The sequence below is a fragment of the Gossypium hirsutum genome, chromosome D08 (genome assembly GCF_007990345.1).
Source record: "Gossypium hirsutum isolate 1008001.06 chromosome D08, Gossypium_hirsutum_v2.1, whole genome shotgun sequence".
Taxonomy (NCBI): domain Eukaryota; kingdom Viridiplantae; phylum Streptophyta; class Magnoliopsida; order Malvales; family Malvaceae; genus Gossypium; species Gossypium hirsutum.
In genome coordinates, this window is record NC_053444.1 from 66636639 (window position 1) to 66663324 (window position 26686).

Below are 26686 nucleotides of genomic sequence, written 5' to 3' on the forward strand. Positions count from 1 at the left end.
ACTATTTACTTGGGAAGCAAGAAACATCAGACATCAATCTAAGAAACCAGCATACAACTTGGCTTCAATGCCTGCAATCAGTTGATTCTCGAAATATCAAACATTTCGATCACATCAACATCTCTTACTTGCTAAACAAGCAAGCATCAACCATGAATCAGAAAAACTCGCATACAGCTTAGCTTCGATGCATGTCAGTTGAATCTTAAAATATCAAACATTTTGATCATATTAGCATCTGCTATTTACTTGGGAAACAAGAAACAATCAGACATCGATCTAAGAAACTAGAATACAACCTAGCTTCGATGCTGTAGTCAGTTAAATCTCAAATTTGAACATTTCGATCATATCAACAAATACTATTTACTTAGGAAGCAAGAATCAGCATTAAATCTAAAAAACTGACAGTTTATTAGCTTCGATGCCATCAGTTAAATCTCCAAAATCGAATGAACATTTTCTATCATATTAACGTAAACTATTTATTATGAAGCAAGAATCAGCTATCAATGCTAAAGACTCGCATAACCACATTGCATCAATGGATCCATCAATCTTCTGGTTAATTTCTTTCTTTTTTGTTCACTATCTAAGCATCATCACCTTATGGAGAGCATCCCAGAACGCTTTTGCGACGAACACATGGAGCAAATTCAGCAGATGTGACCCTTAATATATGCATAAATCATGGCGTGTAGGAATGCTTATTTGCTCGGGATGGGAACAGGCCTAATTTAGCGTCGCTCGGCGATGGCGGGCTATTGTACAGGGAAATAAGCACAGTGGAGACGTTTGTGTGTTATAGATGATAAAGAAACAAATATTGTTTTCGAAGTCTCCATTTTCAGAGATGGTTTAACTCTTGGTTGCACATCTGCTAAGATTCACCATGAATATGTGACTCGTTGTTGACTCAGTAATGTATGGATATGTACGATTAGTTTTGTTTGTATAAAATTTGTATGACGCAGTAGATGTCTCAGTTATGCTTCTCTTCTTGCTTGAATTGCTAGCTGATTTTTGAATGGCGATTACAGTCAACTGATAATTAAATTCTCTCAACATAAAATTTTAAAATAAAATGAAAAAATTATTAAGGTTTTTGCTGATTTGAGTGATTTTAATACCGATCTAACCTTTTTTTTGATACCTCAATTTTTCTGATGTCATTAGTCTAGTCGATTTAAATCATTAAAACAGTTCATATATATGTCATCTAGTTTTGTTTTATAAAAGGATTATCAAACAAATAACATAAAGGGAAATTATACGCTCAAATACTTCATGAACTTCGATGTTATTGATTTTTTTTCTAATTTTGAACTTCATAAGTTCTGTGTTAATTTTTGCTTATAAAGTTTAAAGAGTAAAAATGGTCATATATTATTCAAAAAGTTATTTGAAATGTTAAGCTCAATAATAAATTAAGTGATGACATACTGTATATTAAAATATTAAATTTTAATATAGTATTGACTGACATTGTTAAATTAGATAGGATATTGAATCTTTTGAACATTAATATAAATGAGAATAGGCATAAATCTTAAATTATATAAATTTCATATGACTAATACCGTTATCCATATAGTATTTATTTTATGCTTACCTATTAATATACAAACATTATATTTTCTCAACATAATATAATTAATTTTTTTAATTAAAACATAATCCTTCGACTAAAAGATAAAAAAAAAAAAAGAAAAGCAACTTAACTTGATTATATCCTTTAATCCATTCAAGTATTTAAACATTTCTTTTTTGTTTTTCCTCCACATAAATTTATTTAAAATTGCTTATTTGTTTCTCAACTTAAACTTAAAGTGGACATTTTGTAAATTCAATCAAAATACAAATTTCTCTCAAAAAACAAATCATTTGTGCATACATACAGCAAATCAATTTCTATATACATTACACAAAAATTTATGTATATTTGAGATCATCCCAAAATAATTTTTTTTTCTAAACTTTGTAAAAATTTAAAAAAAAATTGAAATAGTTGAAAGATTTGATTTTTTTTTCTAGATAAGTGATTTGAGGTTTTATTCAACTCTATATAGATTTTATTTAAAGTTACAATTTCATATTTTTGTCCAACATGACAGAAATTTCATCATCTAAGCCTCACATCAAAGTCAAATACTGCTAAATGCTATGAAATGAAACATTTTCTATCATCAGGAAAAACTCAGAATACAATATATACAGTACAGACACTGATGGCAAATGGAGTAAAAACTGTTTTTCGAGATTAGGAAAAAGGGGAGGGAGGTGTTCAGACTCATTGGACCATGGCAGCGAGAATCATACCTGTATATTTCCAAGACCATCTTGTCATTCTCCTCAAACTCGACGTCGATAATTTCTGGTTCGGACTTTCTTGAACCGGTGCGCCTACTATCTCTGCCAAAGAAGTCTCCTTCTGGTTGCCATACAATGTTTCACAGCTTGCACAGCGTATCATTTGGTTTTTATACCAGCAAACTGTTTCCTACAAGCTGGACAAGCACCTGTCCGATTTTTATCATAAAAAAGGTCAGTTTGCCATTTTAAACGATGTTTTATTGGTAAAATAAAGTTGGTTGAATGTAATGAACAAAATTCTGCAATGAAGAAGGTTTTAAAAAATATTTGGAATGGTATCGTGAATATATGCACCCTAGTTTGCTTCTGCAATCAAATTCCCTTTTCAAACCATATACAAAGTCAAAAAATCTACTCAAATACAATACACCATTCTAGTAAAACTAGCACTATCTTATGCCCCAAAATCATCCTATACTTGAAGAACTCACTAGCATAACATGCAAGAAGTTGCAATCTAATTTAACTGTTCGTAAAGATATAGTTTAGAAGGAGCTACTTTAACTGTATCATCAGAATAGCAAGTACAATAATGGAAGACTAGACTTTGAGTTTAACCTATTGTTCCATATGTTACAGATAGACACTAGTAGTATCACCTTTTACGGGGATGAAAAGCAAGGAAAAATAAACAAATTTTACAAAGAATCACATATGTTACAGAAAGTCATCGCTTTTATCTTGCATTTATCTGTGCCATATTATAGCAATAAGTGATAGCTGATACCTTAATAACAAGACTATTGGCAATAGTCCCGATGAGAAGAGGCCCAGCAAATGGTAGTATCCACATGGCAAATATTAAGAATCGAAAAAGCCAACCGGATATGCAAACCAGAGGAAGAAAATCATCTGCAGATGGATGAAAAAAACTCTACATGAAATGAGGTAGCAAACGAACTATAACTATTACCAAAGCACACAATACATATATCCAGATCCTATCCAAGGTTAAGAATTTCAAAAGAAATTCACTCTCATTTTCTCCGCACTGAAGCAAAACACCTTTAAAAGATTAAATTTATAGGAGAAAGATTTGGGGAATGAGAATCATAAGCATATTACCCAGAACAGATTAATATACGCAGAACCTAACTCAAATGCAAGGCCACCTATACAAACTTGTGTACAAGTGACAGACATGTAAAACCAATAACACTCACCTTACATTTAGGCCCAAAACAACAAATACGAATAATATGAATATCCATGGATTCCAAAATGAAGGCAACTAGCAACTTGGACATATTAACTATTCAACCAAACCTGACTTACAGTAGACATAAAGCTCAACTTGGATACAAGCAATCTTAAAACCCAATGACAGTGATGTCAGATATCCGCTGCTTAATAGACATAAGTTGTTCATCCTCTTTAATTCATAAGAGATAATGAAAACATGATATCGAGTATTGCAAATCAAACCCTTTAACTTTTAAGGATTTTTTTCCTCACTACAACCATGTTAACATCATATTTCTTTCATACTAGAATCACTGTTAAACCAAAAACAAAAGGGGGGTGGATGAACATATGGTTTAGTTATCATAAATGCTCTGCAGAAATTTTTTTCTTTTGGCTATGCTTTCTAGATTTCTTGGATATAAATGCAATGAACATTTCGAAGATAAAACATTCAAGGATACAACTTTCATGGAAATAAAAATGCATGACTTACTTCAAATTAAAGAACAATCTTTGGATTAATCCTTGTATCATAGCAAAATACACAATTCTTTTTATCAAATTAGTACAAAATTTTGAAGTTCGCTATTTCTTTTGCATTATTGGAGTTCTTTTAGGAGCAACAAGTAACAAAGAAATGGAGCCTACAAAAATAACTCAAGAAATAAGTAAAATTGATATTGGCCTAATCTTACTTACAGCAAAACTTCTTCCTAATGGAGTTTCTAAGAAATCATTCAGCTGCTTCCTGTACTGCAACCATATCCAAAAAATCCTCAAACAAAATGTTAGTATAAAATTCCAAATGAATAAAAGAAGTTCAATTCTAGACAAGAAATAAAATAAAACACGACCCTAGGCAATTCCTACGAAATCCATAGTAGATGTTCGCCAACGGTTCCAATCTCGAACTCCCGGTCGAGCTCACGAGCACGGTCAGTGGCGGATTGAACGACGGAGGAGATTCGGCGGGAAACGGAGTACTGGCGGTCTAACCGTTCAGCGGTTTTTTTAGCTTCGAAGACGAATTGCTCGAAGCGGTCGTTGGCCGTTCGCCAAGCGTCCTTCAAGGCCTCGCCGGAGGCCACGCGGCGAGCGAAGGTGTCGAAGTCGCTCCGCCTAAAGGATTGGACTATTAAAGGACGCCGCCGCTGAGGAAGCGGAGGCCGTCGCTGAAGCGTCATCGAATGCCATGCCGTCGACGGCAGAGCTGTAGACATCACTTAGAATTTCAGATTCTTTTTCTGTTTTTCTGGCTTTCCATTTTTATATTCATTATCATATAAAATTATATTTTATTTGTTATCGAATTATTTATTTAACAAGTATTTAATAAAACTATTTATTAATTAATTATATCTTCTTTTATATTTCCTATCAAATTTATTTTTTAACAAAGTATTTTCATAAGATTTATTAATTTATGAATTAGATCATTTTTATTAGTAATAAATTTTTTTGTTATATTTATAAAAAACAAAAAAAACGTTTGGTTGGTTAAATCATATTAAAAGTAATGCATAGAATAATGTTTTAAGTATATCAATTAAACTTATTTCTAATTTTTTTTAAATAAAAGATTTATTACTGCAATTCTCTGGTAATAGAATACATCCACAAATATAAATACATACCGAGCAATTACACTATAGAATCAAACTAATATAAAGTACAATAAATTAAGAAGTAAAAAGAATCGAACAAAATCCATACATAGCATACGCGCATAATATGATTGAAGAAGCATATGTGACAATTATGCACAGTAATACTTGAATTTGATATTTGTAATGTTTCAAAATATTTTTTTATATTATAAATATCCGAGCCTCATCATATGCAATTGATTGAAAATAACTTTAAACTCAAATTGATTGTAGTAGAAAATTATCTAAACCCAAACTTAACCCGAAAGAAAACATATAAAAAATCTTTAAAAAAACCCCAATTAAGCTAATCTATCATCTCAAAGGATGTCAATTAAGCCTTAACTTAATTGATAAAATAGTTATTACAATAATTAGTAAGACACAATTTAAGGGTTGAAAGGTTATGCCTAGAAATAGGTATTCTATAAAAAAGAAAATGTAATTTTGACCCATAAACTTGATAATTAGGTTCACTTTAGTACCTGTATTAAAGGGGATAATAGAATTTTTGGTCTACTTTAGCACTTCAACTTAAATATTAAGTCAATTTTGGTTCTTAAACTTGTAAAATATAAAGTGTGATGAGTTAACACTCTGAGATTGTACCACATTATTACTTAAAATTTTATATAATTTTTAAGTGTTTATGTGGTATAATTTAATGTCATGTTCAGTATTTTCATAATTAGACCGGTGATTGAACAAGTTAGATCATTGATTCTCAATTCAATAAGTTCGATCAACGAACCAAAAATAAATAATTAAAAATTCATAAATTTTTTAAAAAATAAAATTATATCAAAACTGATTCAATCTATTTAACTGTTGATTTTTTAAAAAAAATTAGTTTTATTAATTTCAAAGAAAATTTTCGAACCATTATCGGTCCGTCAACTTTCAAAGGCGTACTGTATAAATTATCCAAAAAATTAAAGAAAATTAAAATAAATAAATAAATAAACGACATCATAAACACAGTCTCGCGGATCTTTGAACAATTTTCCCTGTTTATCTCTATTTTTTCTCTCTCTCTTCCCGCCCTGAATTTTCTGAACCTGTTTATCTTATAAAAATTTTAAATTTTCTTTTAACCAAACATGAGCTTTACGCAGTTCGCAATGGTAAACTTCTTCCTCTTAAACTGTCTTTTTTTTAAAAAAAAAGTCTGGAATTATGTGTAAGTAGTTGAGGTGTTTTCTTTTTGGCTTAATTGGAACATAAATTCGTTGAAGCAGTCGATAATCATCAATTTTCGCTTTCTGGGTAATTATTATTCACCCATAATCATTGATTTTTAGTGTGCAAAACTGAAAATTTTGTTCATGTACTTATTGTTTGAAGTCAATTATTTACTGAATAATTGAATGAGTAAAATTATATATTTTGCTGTCTCTAAAGTTGAATTTTTGTTCTTCATCGAATTATGTATAAATAGTTTAGGCTTGAAGCACTTGATAATCATCAATTTTCGCTTTCTGGGTAATTATTATTTACTCATAATTATTGGTTTTTAGTGTTCAAAACTGAGAATTCTGTTTATCTAGTTATTGTTCGAAGTCAATTACTTACTGAATAATTGAATTAGTAAAACGATACATTGTGCTGTCTCAAAAGTTAATTTTTTTTTGTTTTTCATCGAATTGTGTCTAAATACTTTAAGGCTTGAAGCACTTGATAACCATCCGTTTTCGCTTTCTGGGTAATTATTATTTACCATCATTGTTGATTTTTAGTGCTCAAAAACTGAAAAATCTGCTTATTTTACTGAATAATTGCCATCTCAAAGTTAATTCTTAAAAGTTGCATAGAAATTATATAGACCATTTGCTTTTGGGGGTTTTCCAAAAGTAAATTTTTGGTGGACTAATACTGAGATGCAGGTGGAGGAACTGGCGTTTCTAGTTAAGGACAATCTTCCTTGCAAGCATCTAGTTCTGTCAATGGAGGAGGCTTTTATGAATTTCCTTCAGGATGATACAAGGTAACTGAATAACCTCACATCCCAACACAACAAAATTGTAGGAAGTTCATTTAATGTACAAGTCTCATTCAATCATGATCATTATGAATGAAAAAAGTGTTGGATTGCAGCTCAGATGGGATCCTAGAGTTGGAACCTATGAATTCATACAATCGGCTTCTCCTGCATCGTCTTGCAGATATATTTGGGTACTTCTCTTTTTTTACTAGATAGGCTGATAAAATGCATCATCAGTTAAATCGAATTTGGAGCTGTAGAGCTTTCTTAGTTAGCTTTTAGTATTGATGTTTTGTTAAATTGGCTAGATTTGCTCATGAATCAATTGGTGAAGGAGACGATCGGCATTTGATTTTGCAACGATGCCCAGAGACATCAATGTACGGAATTTGTTTGCTTATCGTTGGTTTCTGGAAAATTTAGTTATAGCGGTGCTCATGACCTGGCAGCATTTTGTCTTGCAGACCTTCCATTCTTGTTAGTGATATACTATGGCAGTGTGATGAGCCTCAGTCTCTCACAGCATCTCGCCATATATTAACAAGAGAAGGAACTAAACCAGGTGAAGTTCATGTTCATGATTTCCCTATTGAAGCAAGAAGTCATTGGCAATTTTTAAGAAATAAGAATAACATGTATAGCTGAGAATATCTATTTTCTTTACACTCTTTTCTATGGGCTAGTTATAGAGGATTAGTAAGCAACTAAGCATGCCATACAAGTTACTATGGGCCTTTTCCCATTTGGAACTATATGGAATACAGATAGGGAAAATTGATGAGAGAACGGAATGGGAGGATTAGCTTGTCACTCTTGTTTGGTTAAAAATGGAATAGAAGGAAAGAGGCACATTTAAGTTTATTTAAAATCATATTCATATCCCTTTTATGTACCAAAGAAAAGTGAAATAAGGACGAGGAAGGATTCCAAGATCTTACCAAGTTGGAGGGTTTAAAAAATGGGGGACTATGGTGGGTTGGGGAAGGATACATCTCTCCCACCATTTCAGTGTCCTCCATTATTCACTTTCCAAAACAAGGGAGTTGGTGCCCTTTCTTGCAATATGCATACCAATAATTTTTCAGTCATTAAGTACAATTTTTTGTCATCGTGTGCTCCAAGGAAAAAGGAGTAGATTTTGAAGAGCATATCTAGCAAAACAAATCTAATTACCTTAATAAAATATCAGTTCGTTCTTTGTTACTTTTGTTTATGAAATTTGGTTCTCTTTGGATTATCTCCAATGGATGGAACACACTATTTATTTATCCATTTTATGTCAAGTTGTGTTGGCTAGTTTTGAGTTTGTCTTTCTTATCATTATTTTTGTAATCGCTAGAAATTACAGTAACACGCGTTACTCAACGATTTTCTGAACATGTTTAATTATTTAGAGGTCTCTCCAGGATTTAAGTGATCCTTTATCTTGATCTGAATTTGATGCCACAGGAACGAGTCGCTTTTTTCTTTCGATTTTGTTACTTATTATTCTAAATTTTTTTGTCTGCATATGTTAGTGATTTTTCTCTACATTGATTATCTAATAATATTAAGGTGTTGAACCTGGCCGTTAATATCTAAAGGTCGCCCTTTTGTTTTTCAGTAATGGAGAAAAACTTGCCTTCGTTTGAGCTTAGTCTTGAGGAAAGAGAAGCAGCTTACTTAGCTGCTCGAGAACGGATTTTTGCAATGGATGTTGGAGAGGTTCGAGAACCTGTTAAGCATAAGCCACGAACTGTTCCTATTGTAGCTCGTCGAATGATTGCACATGCTTTAGGCCAAAGAATTAACTTATGTAATCTAGACGATAGTGCCCGGGATTTGAAAGACCGGGGTAAAACTGATGAACCAAGTGTTCATGATACAGATAAAGTTGATAATAATTCGAGAACAGAAACTCATCAGGATGCTGTTCTTGAACAGAGGAAACCGGTGGATGCATGTAGTAAAGCAAATAGCAACACAAGTAAACATAATACTTCGGTAGTTTGTGAGAGGAATGTTTCTGATGAACAAACCGAAAAGCGACCAACCAATGCTAGTATACCAGGTAGAAGTCGAAATAGAGTTAACAAAGAGTACTCTAAAGAAGAACATCTAGGAGCTGCAAAGCGAATGTTTGCTAATGCTTTAGGTTTGCGCTCGGCTACGGATTCGAGAAGTAGTGAAAGGAAGACAACACAGTAGATAAGGAGCTGTTATGGTTTTTCCTATCGGTTTAAAGATAGAGCTCCATTCGAGGAGAAAACAGGTAATGTGAGTTTAGCTTGATTGCTGCTTGCTTGCGTTTTTTCGTAATTTGTAATTGGTGACATTATCGTCTTCTAAGTATTTCCACTTAGAACTGATGAAATTCTGGAAAACGGGTTTGCATCTAACCCGAGTTTCGAGCTTTGGTTTTCATGGAACAGAAGACACATCTAAGTTTTTGCGGGGAGTGAGTCATATTTGCAGGTGCAAAAGAGCATTTAACTTTCTCCCATGTATGATATCTGTATTGTGTTATGATTCTTGCTTGAGAGATAGGTACGGTGAAGAATGATTTATAGGAGTAGACATGACAATTGTGTATTTGTTTCGTGTTTGTGTATTTTCTTGTGTCATAATCTTGTAGGTATTTTATATTTATATGATTTTTGAGGTACTAATAATTTGCATAATATAGATTTTGACATTTTTGTATATTCATCTTCTTTTCATGCTGTTTTCAGTTCATATTTTAGCTATTTTTCTCATGACTGCATGGTTTTGGTTCTTGTTATAACCCTATTAGCTGATTTTATTGATTTATTTTATAATTAATCTAATTTTTTATGATGTAAAAACAAATATTTTATATTTAAGATAATGAAAATAAAATTAAAATAACACAAATTTTATATAAAAATGTTTTTTTAAGAGTTAATTGATTATTTTTTATTTAGTTCGAAAATTATTAGTTTTAAAAATATTTATTAAAAAACTTTGAAGCTTCATCAAATAAAGTCCAAAAATCATAAAAACAAAATTGATTTTGTCAAAATAAAATTAACATGAAAAAATTAAAAACTGAATCAAATTATAATAGACAACTCAAAATATCCAAAAACCCCGTTCAAATCGAACCGAACTCAGCCTAATATAAACATGATTAATATGTCTAATCCACATCTTATTTTTGTTTAAAAATAATTATACAAAACATTACAAATGTGAATTGTCAAGTGTAACAACAAACACAGGTTAAATGAAATCAACAAATATGAAAATGAAAATTTCCTTATGAAAGTGATTAGCTCTCTCTTGCAATCTCCTGGTTCATGCTATATGCTATCTTACAACACAAAACCTTGGTATTCATGGTTACATAGGATAACAGAGCCTTGAGCTCCATCACGAAATCGATGTACAACAGCATATTTTTGCTTGCTTCATAAACCAATCACACCAGAAAGAAACTTTCAATCCCGACAGTGGTGTGGAGTAGGTACACAGTTGAGCCGGAAGAGGGATGGAACATAAAGGACTAGACACGTTTTTCTTTGTACAAAGAATACCAAGGATAGGAAAACGAATAACACAAACCTGTTGAATGCCGGCTCCTAAAGGTGACTGTGTGAATCAACAGGACTAAACTTAAAACACCCTTTTTTGCTTGCTTCCGGAAAAGGTCTGAAAAGACCCCAGGAAAATCTAGGGATACAAGGAGAGAACATTTGATTGAATAAATTCAGCAATGTTATGTTTGCCTTTCTGTTGTTGGAGATGGGGACTTAGCGGCTAAATCGCGAAGCAAAGACTGGGTGGCTACGAACTTCTCTCTCAGCATGACATTATAGTCATATAAACGTTGGAAATTCTTCTGTATATCAGACAACTCGATCTCCGAACCGGACTTCAATTCTGCATTGAGCAAGGAACAGGACTGAAATGAGTGACTTCAACATAAAACATGTAAGCTAAATAAAATAACTATCAAGGGTTTTCGAAGAACACAAAGGCATACAGTTTCAGTTCATCACACGAAAGGTCTAGTTCATTTCAAAGAACATTACTTTGACATTAACTATACTACTCCGACTCTTTTAGTTTCATTTAAGCACTCGTCTATGACACATACCCAAGTACGATTATGGAGATATGACCCTCTCAATACGTGAAAAACTTTGAAAAATTCGAACATACTCATATCAAGCACATATCCGAATTCAACACCCAAACCTAAATCGGAGTAACATAGACGATAAAAGTGCCATGATAATGGGCCAACATTGGTAGTTTAACTGAGAGGTCACTCTATTATAGGGACCTGATCAAATTAGTCCCTCTACTGTTAAAAAGAATCAAATAAGACCAAATCGGAATAGAGTATTTTTAAAGTTTTTATGGTTCTATAAATGAAATATTTTCTTTGGAATTGAATTGCAATTGAAAAAATATATAATTTTCAAGACCTTTTTTATACAATAAATGTTAACTCTCTTACAATTTGGGCTTATTTAATTCTTTTTAATAGTATAGAGACTGAATTGATTTATTTAATAGAGGGAATAATTTGATCCGGTCCCTATGACCTCCCAGGTACTTTAACCTTCAACATATAGTAAGAAATCATCTTGATGTATTAATTATAGTTACGAGTTTACACGACAATCTTTAAACAATAAAGCAGTGATTCAAAAAGCATATCCCCCTAGCCCTCCACGACTTTTTTTCCTTCCCGGCATAGTGGAAAGTATAATTCCAAGTATGACTTGAAAAAAAATCAACTCCAATTATGTCTTTTCATGCAACATGTGATGATAATGATAATAATCGTAATAGCTAAGTTCGTACCTAGTGTCGGAGGCGGTGGAATTATATCATCATCGAGAGCAAATGCTTGATGCTGGATAGCAACTGCATCTTTTGAACCGATGCAATGTTTCGTCTCAGCCTTAGCTGATCCACGTGTATTGTGTTTGAGGGCCTGCATATAACATTCAAGGAAAACTTGCGATTAGAAACCTATAGATCCAAAAGTTCGAGACAGAATTACTAATGGTTTTTACCCAAGGAAATATCAAACCCTGATACTCGGTTACAGGTATGTTCAATTTTTTCTAGGTTTTTTTCCGGTAAAAGGATTTCTCCAGTCCCTCTCAATTTCGAAATTGAACAAACTGGTCACTCTAAAAAACCTAGAGCAATTTAATCCTGTCAATTCAAAAGTGAGCAACTACAGACAATTAATCACGATATGTTAATGTTTTCCATTAATTGTACATGATTTTGACTGGTATAATAATAAATTTAGACCTCAAACTTTACACATTCTGCCAATTTGATCCTAATTTAACAAATTTATCTTGCAACATTTGCGTAAATGTTAAGGCTGAATTTGTTCAATTTTTTAAAATTAAGCTCAAAATGACAAAATATGTAAACATCGAAGGATAAATTTGTAACTATACCAATCAAAACTATGTACAATTGACGGGAAATAGTAACATCGTGATTAATTGTCCTTAGTTGCTCACTTTCAAAATTGGCAAGGATTAAATTGCTCCAATTTTTTGAAAGGACCAATTTGCTCAATTTCAAAACTGAGAGGGACTGGAAAGGTCTTTTTACCGTTTCCTTTTCAGATATATTTGGAGGATCATTGGATACTCGACTCATGTTAGTACTTCAGTTTGGACAACCAACACAGTTTTAGGTAAAACTACATTACTTGGCCATTGATAACAGTCATATTACCAAGTACAGGTAACTCGATTCTGCAGACATGTCAAAACAATTTGCATACTGGACTCACTTAAGAATGACTAGTAACTAAAATAAATTGCAGACATGTCAAACAAGATCCCTCGAGTGTTAACAACGATATTGATAGAATCTACCTTTTCACTGGAGACTTGCTTGTGAAAACTTAATTCTGTCTCACGTAGCTGCTTTCGCTTCCTCGATGACCCACCCCCACGAACAGATCCATTACCAGGGCCCAATGGAAGTTGGAAACAACCATGACCAGGTTCTGCTTTAGAGTGGTTGTCAACATCCAATGCGCTGCAATTCCACGTGTACATGACGTATTTTCTCACCTGGTAAAGAAAAGCACATTAGTGTACTGCAACTGTACTAAAGGACTAAATCAGAGAGAAATACTTGAGTTGATTAAAAAATAGGCTATTTGTTCTTATGAGAAAGAAATTACTTTATCCCAGTGTTCTTGAGCTTTTCTTCTATTTCTGATCCTCCGTAAAATGCTATCTTCGTTGCGAAGCCGTTTTATTCTGAACTCACACTACAAAGTACATACCAAGCAGGTTATATACGAAATGTCGAATACTTCAAGCTCCGTTTTTTTTTTTCGTCATGATGCACAAATACTGAATATAAGCATTTTTCAGTTCATCGAAAAGAAGGGTATTAATAAAACGTAATATCATCAGTTCTTGACAATAGAAGGTCCTCGATCAATCTATACTTGAATCTTTATAATATATCCGGAAAATGAAGGGAGAACGTATAAAGAAAGAATGAAACGATAAGCTCATGAGGGACGCAACTTACTTGCACCAAGAGATAGAAAAATATCCCCATACTAATGCAATATAACCCACCAAGATCAGCAAGGAAACCCACTGCAAGTAGAATAAAACAATATTGCATTAATACAAGGAACAGCAACCGAAATTAAACAAAATACGCACAGGCAAGGAAAATTACTCACCAGCACCTATTATATTTTGATTTTCGGTCTCAATGATGTAGGAAGAAAGATAGTTGACATATAATGTAGTGTTGATTAGTCCATCATTAGCATTCTCGAGTGAGGCTCGGAGCTGAGAAGTGTCACGCAAAGACGACCCGGGGACGAATTCATGAAAGAGAGGTTGAATTAGCCTCAGATTTTTTGCACTGCGGTATATACGGGGAAATAAATTGAATATCAATATGTTTGTGTCTGTCCCTCTGAATGTAACCGGGCTATTATCAAAGTTGCTACCATTCATCAATGTTCCACTAACGAAACTCACATGATCTCTCCTAATATGATCTTTCGCAGTTACATTGAACTGAAAACCTACAGCACTTGCAGGGCTGTTCGGAAGATCGACAAATTGCCATGAAATGGACATAAAATCTTGATTGAGTCGACAATTGCTGCACTTGAGAGTTATAGTTGGCCCTAAACTTGTATTATGACATGAAACATTGAGAATATCCGAAATAGGGAGAACTTTGTCTTCAAGGAAACCGGAACTTCCGGAAAGTAAAGTAGTAGGAGTCCGTAAATTCGAGCAACTCATACTAGAAACAGCGGTCATGTTAAATTCAACGTCATTCCTGAAGGAAGCTAGGTCAGGTGCATTTGTCGCTATCACGTTATGTACTTCAATGGTTCTCTTTGCGATGAGCTGGTAAAGCAACCTAAGATAAATCATGAAGACGAGGAGGAAAACGTAAATCAATGTGTATTCATATGTCAAAAGGGTTTAAGAAACATCCATAAGAATTCGAAAATCAAATGCTTGCTTCGAGAACATTATCCTCACTCACGCAGCAAACAGCCCAGTGAAAAGTATCCAACTAGCAATCGAGAAAGTTCCACCGAGTTCTGTTTTCCGTTTCACAACCAATTTTTGATCATCCTAAATAACAAAGGATACAAGTCAAAGTTTATCAGGTTTATACATCAAGAAAACATGTTTAACATACTTTTATTCTAGTTCCCAAAATCATAATTGTAATCATTCCTTAGACATACGAATTTCAATTTCTTTCAACCTTCCTAAGTAAGATCCAAATGACCGGTTTCAACAATAAGACACCCGAATCCAAGCATGCAAAAGTTAAATACATCTCAATAAAACACATTATCAAGGACTTCTTGATTAGCTAACATAAACCAATACCTAGGTCACTCCAAACTTTTCAAGACAATCTAAATCTAAACTCGAGCACGCTATCATCCTATACATCTATGTTGCTCTGACTCTTCATTTTGCTTGAAATACCACAGCACATATTTGAACATGGATATGAAATATGACCTTCTAAAGGTCCTTCAAATATATGAAAAACATTGAATAAAAAACTAAATATACCCATATCAGATACATGTCCTATCGGACACTTACATAGCTTACAAAAACACATTAACAAGGACTTCTTAATTAGCTAACAAAAATCAATCCCTAGGTCACCCCAAAATTTTCAAAGCACTCCAAAATCTCAACCATCATCCTATATATCTATGTCGCTCAGACTCTTCATTTTACTTGAAATATCCTGCACATTTTTCGAAAATGACCTCCCAAAGATCCTCCAAATACACTAAATATACCCGTATTGGATACATACCTATCGGACACTTACACCCGAGTCCAAAATAATCCAAATAACATATCTATACATACTTGTTGACTGCAAAAAAGAAATCCCACTTAGGAAAAACACATATAAATCCATTTGGCCCCCTTAAAGTGGAAAATTTCTGCTTTAGTCCCTCCAAATGTATAAAATCCTAAATGAATATATGTTAAAATTGTAGTTTGGCACAAAAAATGCTAGAATTTCAATTTAGTCCATCTAGAAACCATAAAGATATAAGCCAATACAACATTGAAATTGCATTTGGAGCATTTAAAAATGCCTCAAGTTCGAATCCTAGAAAGGCAAGATGCCCTTTTTTTTTTAACTTTCTAGTACATTAAAAAGAATTCATTACTGTAAGAAGATTAAAAGAAGGGGACTAACCAGCCAATGCCTAGTAGCAAAGCAAACATCCAAACGACTAATCCACCACCTAATCTTAAACCAAACATTTCTTCCATCACCAAGCTTCATAAACCTCAAAAAGAAGCAAAAAACAAGCCAAGAAAGCAACATCACAAGCGTAGCTTCCAAGAAAACAGCTTGGGATTGAGTAAACTTCTTGATTGAATCAAATGACAAAATGTTCTTTGGAATCGAAATAGCATAATAATCAATCCCAGAATCAGTTTTAATAGCTGAATTCCCAGCATAAGTAATACAACTGTTGGCAGCAACATTGAGAAAACGACCAATTTGACAAGCACAACGGGTACCGTTGTACAAGATTGAGTTTTGAGGACAACTAGCCATTTTTTGTTTCAAAATAGCATGGTTGGGATTGGTTTTCGAAATGGGTTATTTGAAATGGGTTATTTTCAATGGGACCTTCAAAGTTTTTTGTTTGGGGTTTTTGTGACAAAGATTTGGGGCAAAGGACTTGGTCTGAAAGGGGAAGGTGTTAGAAAACGTATGAGTTTGGGGCTCTGGTTTTTCAGTTAAAAGAGAATCAAAGTTGGAAACTTGGAAGGGAAGAGAAAGGTAAAAAGAAACGAATGTTTGAGACCCATCTCCATGTCCATGTGAATATGTGACCAAAGATCCACAGGAATAAAGAAAAAGCTTCTTCTTTTTCTTTTATATGAATATATGATTTTTATATATATAAATGGAAAAACTACCAAGGAGACGCCTGTATTAGTCAGAAAATGAGTAAATTAGTCTATCTCTGTTAAATCAAAGAACAAATTCATTTTCTATGTTGAAATTTTCATCAACTTATACTGTTTAAAATTGGCTTGCCGACTGAATAACCAGATAGTAGGAATGAATGAAATTTTTGATAAAAGGATCAATTTATTCTTTAATTTAATAATAGGAATTAATTTATTTTTTTTAATAAATAGGGTTAAATATAATCTAACTCTTAATAGAATAGCCTCCATAGTACTTTTACCATAAATATTAAAGAATATATAGAATATATATATAGTTTATTTTCCTTTTATAAAAGATACCATATTTCCAGTATTTTGCTTGAACTTTCCTTCTATAAAAAAAAAGAAAGTGGAGCACGTTGAATTATTTCCAATTTGTGTATTTAGGACGGCTGGGTGAGAAAAAATCGATTTTCAGTGTAATATTTGATTTGATTATTACTCAAAGGGTTAATATATAATGGTGAATGTATTTGAGAGGTGCTTTATTATAGAGATTTAATCAAATTAGTCTATTTATTATTAAATGGTTTAATTTAATCCTTATACTGTTAAAAAGATTCAAATAATATCAAATTAAAATAGAGTTAATAGTTACTATTTAAAAAAATCATTTATTTTTTAATAAAATTAATATTTTTATTTTTTTTATGGTTCTTTAAATGAAATCTTCTGTTTGAAATTAAATTGCAAATAAGAAAAATAATTTTCAAGACATTTTTATACAGTAAATATTAATTTTATTACAATTTAAACTTAGTTAATTCTTTTTAATAATATAGAAAATAATTTGATCTAGTCTCTATATAGGGACCTCAGGTATTTTAACCCTTATATTTCCAATATTTAGCTTGCTTTATTTCTCCTTCTATACAAAAAGTGAAACACGTTGAATTAGATCCTATTTGACTATTTGGTACGGCTGAGTAAGTAATGGATTTCGAATTGGTGAAATGAGTCAAAATCACCTGTTGGTTTAGAATAAATATATTTAAAAAATTATAAAAATATGTTGTTCGAAAATTTTAACCAGATTCGATCAGCACATATTTATTTACGAATCAATTGATTTTATATCTCTCATCAAATCGATTCTTAAATCTGACGAGTTAAATTTAAACTATATTATAAATAAAATGAGAAACCAATTTAAATAGCAATATTTGAATCGGTTTTATTAATTTCAATTCAATTATTTGATTAATTATTCTAACGGAAAGGAATATTTTAGATTTAAATTAATAAAATTAATATTTATAAAACTAATCAGAAAAGTCTTCTTTCTTTCGTTTTATATATGTGTTCTTTAGTATATATACTTTATTTTACTTTTATAAAAGGTAAAAGTATTAAAAAAAAGTCCCTGTATTTAGGGACAATTTGTATTTTGATTTTTTATTAAAAATAAATAAATCAATCCTTGTCCAAATTAATTCCTCAATTAAATTATCTCTTATATTTATAAAAGAATATACAATTAGATGTCATAATATTTGTATAAACTTTAATAATTTATATAAGTATGTATTTTAATATTATATTAATCATGTTTAAAATGTTTATTATTCGTATAATTTTTTTAAAAAAATTGTATTTATTTTCTATATCTGTATGTATGAATGCAACACAGAGAGTTTGGGGGCCACGTTACAAGACTGTAAATTCAATGAAAACTGTTCAACGGTCGAGAATGAGCCAAAATACTCTGCATTTTTTTTGGTTTTTTCTTTTATCATTTTATTTAGTTTTTCAATAAAAAAGGTATTGAATCGAATATTAACTTTTAACGAAAAAGAATATTAATCATTTTTTTCAGTGGTTCAATAATTGGATTGACTTTAGTAAAGAAATTTAATTTAAACAAAATATTATATGTATTAAATGATTATTAAAAGAAATATAATCAAATACTCATTGATTGAATCTGTATTTTATCAATTGATTAAATATTTAAACGAGAAATAATGAAAATTAAAAATCAAAACTAAGCTCCATATCAAATTTTTAAAATTGAATTGGTGGTCTCGATTTCTAGTTTAACTTATCCAACCAACTCATCCATTAAAGATTTATAAAAAACTATTAAAATATTTAAACAATAATTTAAAGCCGTAGGATGTACCCAGAAAGCCAGATGTAGGATAATGCAGAAAACTTTTGAATTAAATATTTTATTTCCATAACACACTGAATGAAATAATGTTACACTTCTAGAGTTGATTAAATACTCGCTAGTATCTGGATATGATACAGTTCAAATACTGATTAACACATTATATATATATGACCGAAAAGGGGGAGAAATATGAGTACAGTATAAAATCTCGATGCCGGAAACTCCGAACATATGCAGAAAACGGTACCCTACATTTCGATGTCTTCCAGATCCGGAAGAGGGAAACGAAGGATTGCCGCAATGCCGGTCAGCTGTGCCAGTTCTGAATATGGATGTGAAAATGAGTGTAACGGAATTCGGAAAAATTATAAAAAGAAAAGACCAAATGCAGCAAACGAATACTCACGTTCCCCTGATACGTGCATAGACGAAAAAATGTGAGCAGTGCCCCCCGAATTCTTAACAGAGTTCACCAAACCGACATACTTTTGCCTCGTAATTACATCCGAATTCCTGCATGCGAAGTCAGCAATTAAATGACAATAAGCTATATGAAAGAAAGAAGGCCGACCCCGAGAATGATACAAAATAGTGAACACTAACACCCCAAACCCTCTAATGTCAGTAATAGATTTGGCAATCCATTTATGCATGTCGTGTTTTTTGTTTTTCCTTTTACTGTGTCACTGTGTAAATATAACATGGTCAAAATCCTAAAATAGGACCACGATGCGTGTACTAAGTGACTTATTCGTTCCGAGGTTCTACGTATTCATGCATAAAGACATATTGCTACAGCAAGCAGATAAATTTGAATTGTACAGCAATTTTTGTGTGCTTTCCATCAATCTCACTGTCAAATCCAGAGAATATCAGCAGAATAACAGCAGGAAACGGAAAAACAATTATGTGCTACTAAATTCTCATTCAATCTAAACAACTGTCCAAACATATTGAGTTGATCATATGATATACCAACCTGAAGAGATCGTCGGTAATAAGAAGTGTTTGAACTGCCATTCGCTCATGGGCAACCTCCACATGTTTTGGTCCGTAGCATGCACGTGCCGGATCCTTTATGATAAAACCAAAGCAACTATAAGATAAGAACATAGCCAAATAGAAGACAACTAAGTTCTAAAACAAGCAATCGAGCCATTGTTTATCCAGCCAAGACTCCAGTTCCCTCAGCCACTTCCTCAACTAATTAATATGGGCACACACATTCTGTACATATACATCCATGTGCATGTGTGCACATGCATATACTCGTGTCTGTGAGAGAAGTCATTTTTTGGTAACTATTCATGACACCAGGAACATCAATTCTGACACATTCATTTTGTGCAGCATCTTCATTCGGAATCATGTCCTTTCGTTTGTAATGTTTTAAAGTGTAATAAAATACTTAATATTCACTTCTAATTAATCAACTAAAAACATTGTATACAATTATATATTGTTTGGCCAGCCAGATCATTAACCCAAACTACTTAATTACCATGAAAAGGCCAAAACACAATTAACCTATAGCCCATAGCTAAGTCACTCTAGTCATTGTTATTGGGCTCTGTTTCATAACCTTCACTTTCACCATATATTAAAAGATAAACCACATTTCGACTTTCATTCTCTTAATGCAAGTAAGAACATATTAACAAAAATGAAAGTATCATTAAGTCATTCTATACATGGAATACAACCAAAAAATAGTGTAGAAACACTAAGTTTGAACCTTACATTTGAAAGCATGTTGAAGAAATCCTTGAGAGCTCGGACCTGGTAAAATTAGGGAAACAAAGCATAAAAAGCTGTTATGAGAAGAAATAAATAAAAACAAGTAACAACCAATGAATAAAAAAATAAAATTCTTAGCCTGGTATGGTTTCTATAATACCTCTTGCGCTGCTTTGGTGTCTTTTATCATGCTCATAACATTTGGGGCATCCAAGACTTCTTTCAAACTATGCCTGCATTATAGTCAAGTTACACTAAGATCCATATTTCATATTTGTACTAAAGCTCTGAAATAAAATAGCATCAGTTAGAAAATTTATAAGGGCATCTGAATTCACTAAGGAATATAGGTAAGACAAATGAAGCCATCAACTTTTACACTCCTGTTACCAGATCGAAGCATTTCAGAATCCCCATATTTTATTGAAGATCACAAAGTAGGTGAACATCGTTCTATAGAGTTCTTAATGTGTAGACTAGTATATTCTAATGCCAGATTTTTCAAAATAGATACTGAATGCAATGTAAGTGAGTAGGGAAGCAAAGAACATAATGTGGTTCACTAAGAATGTACAAGGAAATTCTCGAGACACAGAATATAGATGTCCCGAAATAATGGAACTGTTAATATATCACATCGAGCCCCTAGATAAACGTATTTTAGATGCAAGGCAAATTTACATTGCCCATTACAGTTAGCAGAGTAAAAGCTGAAGCAGAAAGCAAACTTACTTATATCCGGAGCTAGTATGTACAAGAATTATTCGCGACTTATTCTCAATAATTGGCCTCAATTGTCTTCTTTCTGCCTCCAACATAAGATGACGATGGAACTGGTCCTGAAACATATAAAGAAATAAAAAAGATAATAAAGCCAAATGTAACACATGTTTAAACAGAAAATTGCTGTAAAATGTCTTTCCATGAGTTATTGCCTAAGGAAAATTGAAGTAAACGAAGAATCAAGGCAATTAGAAAGGAAATGAGTTAGAAGGCTTTGTCTCAGACCTTTGTGAAGCCAGGACTAGCAATAACAGCACAGCGAACAACATTGAAATCAACATGTTTGAGGAAAGCCTATCAAAGATGCACAAAAACAACTTAGAAATAAAATAAATGCACTTAAAATCATATAAAACAGTGACATTACAATTCAAGTATAACTGACCTGTAGAACATTCTCAAAGAACTTCTTCAAAGCCTGTAGAATGTTAAAAAGAAACCAATAAGTACACAAAGTAACAAGGTAGAGAACAAAACCCAATTCTGACTACATGATCTCAAAGGTACAGGGCTTTCTAAATCAGAAACAAATTCCAAATGTATAAGAATAATTTTTTTTTAAAATACATACCGATTCATAACCAGCAATGGCAGGTCCATGCTTACGAGGAATTGAAGTTTCAATCCGTGAACGGGTACTTGTCATACTATTGTACAGATCACAATGGTAGTAAGTTAAAAATCTTGTACACCATTAAATACTAAAGAAATTAACATTCGAAAGTCAAATATGCAAGTAGCAGACAGGAACTGGATCAAGCAGACATGGTGGTGTAACAGCATCTTCTCATGAGTAATACTTTGAAAAGGATGATTTAAAATGAAGGTTCATGTGCTTCCTAAATGCAACCTATGATTTCATTCCAAACAAAAAAAATTGCAACTGATGAATTCTACTTCAGAAAGGACTGGCACTTGCTCCCAACACTCTTATACACTTGCCCAAAATCTTTTCCTGACAATTTACGTCAATACTTAACAAAAGTTTAAGAAACAAAAATACAACCCCGTCTTTTCTAGAAAGAAATGCTACAAAGAGGACTAGTACAAACCAGAAGAGATACTCAAGTTACAAAGTGGAATACTTTAGCATCCTTATCACCAAAAAACTGAAACACCACAAATCATCCCATAGATGTCAAGCGCCTTTATTAAATGATTTTTTGAACTCCACATCTTAGATTTCTAGGGATGTCAGGCACCCAACAAAGTAAAGGATAATCTCCCAACTTCATATTATCACCTTAACAAGCATCTAAAGCAGAGTACCAAATTCATTCTTCAAGTTAGTCACACATACCTTTTACCAACAAGCAAAATATTTGCTAGCCCTTCTTGCATTAGTACCACAGCCAGATCTGCACTCGCACCAGGATCTGAAATATATTAAGCAGTAATTGCAAAGTTAAATCATACTTGTTAAAAACCTTTCAAATAGAAAAGTGATGCAACCTAAATTTGCATTACTGAAGTTGAGACACAGAAGACAAACTACAGAGCAAATGAAGATACAAGAAGACAAAACCATATTTTAGGAGAAAGGCAAGAAACAAAAGGAGGGAGAAGAGAATCCAAACACTTATTCAATGATTAGAAGAGATAAGCAGATAGACAAAGACACTGTGACAAGTAACAAATATAAAGTAGGAATGTCATCATTTTAGTATTTTTTTGGTTGAAGCCTGAATTTGTTCCTCCATTATTTCAGTTCCGAATTTTAATGGTTTTATTCAATAAAATGTAATTTAAGAACAGCTGATAACAAGGTTAAAGCTTTATAGTTAAATTAGGCCACATGACTATTTTTGTTGATGATAACATGCCAGCCTGAAACTTTATGAGGTGGTGCTGATTAGTACTATAAATATTTTTAATAAAAAAGTACAAAAGCATTTTTTTGGAATTTCTAAGCCAGGCAGGGTCACTTTAGATTCAAAATCGGACTGGACAAGTTTTTGGGTATGGTGATAAAATGTTAATACCAGGACTAAAACCAATAGCTTTGCCAGCTTTATCTAGATGATGACATGTGATACCATTTTTAGACCCATGTGATTGCATGGTGGTTCAATGTTAATACCAAGCCTAAAATCAACAGCACTAAATGAAGGAATCAAACCTAAATTAATGCCACAAACTACCAGTTTAACTGACACAAGATATGCCAGTCTGTTACTAAATAAGAACTGGCAAACAGCCCTAATCATGAACTCTTTAACCGTAGTTGTGAAGCTATAAGAGATTCTTTCCCCTTCTTATTAAAATCAACACTTTAAGCAGGAAGTGCAGAGGTAAATCAGCTAAAAATTCTCTGATCCTAGAAAACACTTCTCAGAAACACTAACCAAGATAACAGGAATTTGCCATCAAACACAAATGAAACTCAGAAATCAGCTCTAAGCACAATAATAAACAACAGATGCTTTCATTCTGTAGCAATACAGACAATTGGAGAAGTCAGACTACATACCAGAGGCCTGCCGGAGAACATGTAATGCCAATGAGTCCCATATTTTCTAAAATATGCAACAAAAATTCCACAATTCAGTGAGAGTATCAAATACTTTGAAAGAGAGAAGACAGTACGCTTTAAAGAGAAACAATAACAGAAATACTAGTAATAGATGAACAACAATAAGACTAATCACATAAAACAAAAGCTCTGAAGAACATAATCCAAGCAACTAGCTAATATTATGTGCAGAGATAATGACATTCCATCAGGTCCATGAATTACAAAAGAAGACTTTTGTTCAGAAGGGTATAAAAGAAATAACGGCTACAGAGAATATAACCTAGAAGTTTAATCAGTATTTAGTGTTGCAATCAGGATAGGCTAGAATCACAATTAAGATTTCTCAATGATTTCTATAATTTGGGCATGAGCCATTCCACATTTTCTTGCTTTCTATAACTTGAATAAAACTAGATAATATGTGCTTTCTTGTTCTAATTAGTTTCTAAATGTAGGTTTCAGTAAGCAATTTTACTTTTCAAGCTTATGTCCATGCCTTTGACCTCTGTCAACTATCCCCTCTCAAGGATTCTTGATGGCCCCCATCCCTCTTTTCTAGCACACCCAGCCAGAGACAGAGATACATCTTTCCGGTCAGATATGTACGTACATGGCATATCTCTAAGAAACCCAAAACATGTAGAAACTAAACAACATATCATTCATACAATATCAAAGATTCTCTAACTATACAGGAATATGTGCACAGATGAAGTGTAGCAACTAGAGCAACATTCATAACTATCAACAGTAGACATTTGAGAGAGATGCCTAAAAGCATACAATTTTTATATCGCACAGATATAGCACCCAAAGCAAGAGGACAAACAGGAAAAGATACAATGATATAGACTATTCCAAAAAGGATAGCTACCTTTCTTAAAACAAAAGGTCGCTGAAGCTCAAGTTCGAGAGTATGGAATTGTCCTATCTGCAACAAGATGATGGTGCATTTTAAAAGCAAGAAGAAGAAAAAGGAGGGAAAAAAGGGACAAAATCCTACGGTGCACCTACCTTAACATGCTCATTCTCCAAGGTGTTCTTTCCCCTTATACGCAAGACAGATCCTTCTTTGTCATAATCTATGGCCTAAAGAAATATGACATGATATCAGTACTAATATTCATACATTAACTACAAAATTAAAAACCAACCACGCTGTTAAAACATATTGGCAGGTCAAAAAACTGAGAAAAATCAATTGGCAGTCTTAAACAATCATACCTCGACTTTTATTTCCAACTTCAGGGCAACACGCTCTGCATCTCTTCCACCGGCTGTCTCCCTTAGAACTTTCCTATTATGGAATGCACATAATACTAATAAGGTATGACATCAAGAAACTTACAAACATTGACCTGTTTCAATTTTTGTTTTACATGCTAAAAATATCACTGCACTTAAAAGTTATGACCTAGTATGAGAAAAACCTTCGAATTTGAAGAGGAAGTTTTACAGGACAACAATCAAACTTGCTTTGCTATATGGTATGGAATGTTGGACTGACAAGAGAAACATATACAAAAGATGGGTATAACCAAGATGCAAATGTTACAATGATGTAGTGTGACAAGGGCCGAGTTAGAAATAAGGATATCAGTCTCCGCGTCAGGATGATTCCTATAGAAGATAAAGTGAGAAAAAACCATTTATACGACTAGGAGGATGGAACAAATTAAAGTTGCATCTAGTGAAAGCTTGAAGGGGAAACCAAAAAAGACATGGTTAAAAGTGATAAAAAATAACATGAAACTATTAGAACATGAGGACGTGATGGTGAAGGATAAGAATGATTGCAGGAGTATTCATGCAACCGACATAAATGTTTTTTTATTTCTTGAACCAAAGCTACCATGAGAAAAAAAAATATTTAATCATCAACTAACAAATAACCGACTTATGAGTACTACTAATTCATGAACAAGAAACGCCATATTAACAGAAAACAGTAACATTAAAAATGAAGACGAACATTATAGAATTTAAACTAATCATACTACATAAAAGCTCTGTAAAACCCTAAATTACCTCATCCATAACGATATAAAGCAGCTAAATTCAATTCAAAAAAGAAAGCACACAGTTAAATAATGGAACCAAAAAAATACCTGACAGTTCGAGCCATAACCCAATCCCCAGTAGCTATCAAATTGTAAGCAAACCAGAGATCCTCTGAATCCACTGGTATCATCTGCAATCAATAATATTACATTAAAAAGAAAAAATCAAAACTCAAAGGGAAAAAATCCCTCTCTTTTTTTACCTTGACGCTGCCAGGGCCATTGGGAACTAGGTCTCGGTGTACGACCTTCATGATTTTCACTATAAAATCTGTTTTTCCTCCTTTTATTTAAAAAGAATTAGCTTGAAATTGAATTTACCCAAATACGAACTTGCAAGTATATAAACACGAAAAGGGTATAAATTAAAGGGAAAATAATCAGGATTTGAGATGTGATATGAATTATGAAAGAAGAAGGGAGGACGTCGGCCGATGGCGGTGAGGTAGAATATAACGACGCGACGTCAGCGGTGTTGATAGAAGCTGTGATTAAGTAATAACAAAAGAGTAAGCGTAATGAAAGTAAATATTATATATGTATACAAATTCTTTTATTTAAAAAAAAAGCCCAGAAACCCACTTAATAATTTAATTTAGATGTAATTATTTGTAATTATAAATTTGTGACATGTTACTTTATAATTCTTAAGGGTGTATTTGGAATTTGGAGTGATCGGATAGAAAGAGTAGTTTTTTCGTTTGTTAACTAAATTATTTATTTATACTACTTTTATAATTTTACTCCATTTATTTTTTAATTAAATTAGTGCTTGATAAACTTATAATATTAA

The 26686-nt window shown here is 32.6% G+C and overlaps 3 protein-coding genes across 6 annotated transcripts; 1 reads left to right on the top strand and 2 right to left on the bottom strand.

Moving 5' to 3' along the window:
• The first annotated feature begins 6148 nt into the window (after window positions 1–6148).
• On the top strand, window positions 6149–9867 carry LOC107909073 (uncharacterized). 4 transcript variants are annotated; one of them, XM_016836457.2, is made up of 6 exons: window positions 6149–6328; window positions 7088–7188; window positions 7299–7376; window positions 7494–7565; window positions 7650–7747; window positions 8789–9867. In XM_016836457.2, the coding sequence occupies exons 1-6, from the start codon at window positions 6305–6307 to the stop codon at window positions 9370–9372; spliced, it is 957 nt and encodes a 318-aa protein (XP_016691946.1). In that variant the 5' UTR covers window positions 6149–6304; the 3' UTR covers window positions 9373–9867. The 4 variants fall into 4 exon arrangements, with proteins under 4 accessions (XP_016691946.1, XP_016691947.1, XP_016691948.1 ...); XM_016836458.2 differs by lacking the exon at window positions 6149–6328 and adding an exon at window positions 6348–6470; XM_016836459.2 differs by lacking the exon at window positions 6149–6328 and having other exon boundaries at window positions 7286–7376.
• A 411-nt stretch (window positions 9868–10278) lies between these two features.
• Window positions 10279–16711, bottom strand: LOC107909074 (uncharacterized). The gene is made up of 8 exons (XM_016836462.2): window positions 15910–16711; window positions 14710–14801; window positions 13880–14580; window positions 13720–13790; window positions 13361–13450; window positions 13047–13247; window positions 12001–12133; window positions 10279–11067 (listed from the first exon to the last, which is right to left on the bottom strand). Exons 1-8 carry the CDS (start codon window positions 16276–16278, stop codon window positions 10904–10906), a joined length of 1821 nt encoding a protein of 606 aa, XP_016691951.1. The 5' UTR covers window positions 16279–16711; the 3' UTR covers window positions 10279–10903.
• Window positions 16712–18819: 2108 nt separating this feature from the next.
• LOC107909075 (protein PELOTA 1) lies at window positions 18820–26418 on the bottom strand. The gene is made up of 16 exons (XM_016836463.2): window positions 26097–26418; window positions 25942–26024; window positions 25058–25130; window positions 24848–24922; window positions 24708–24764; window positions 23789–23834; window positions 22619–22694; window positions 21890–21965; window positions 21704–21736; window positions 21544–21612; window positions 21268–21374; window positions 20696–20768; window positions 20539–20577; window positions 19778–19872; window positions 19205–19311; window positions 18820–19120 (listed from the first exon to the last, which is right to left on the bottom strand). The coding sequence occupies exons 1-16, from the start codon at window positions 26145–26147 to the stop codon at window positions 19047–19049; spliced, it is 1134 nt and encodes a 377-aa protein (XP_016691952.1). The 5' UTR covers window positions 26148–26418; the 3' UTR covers window positions 18820–19046.
• Between the last annotated feature and the right edge of the window lie 268 nt (window positions 26419–26686).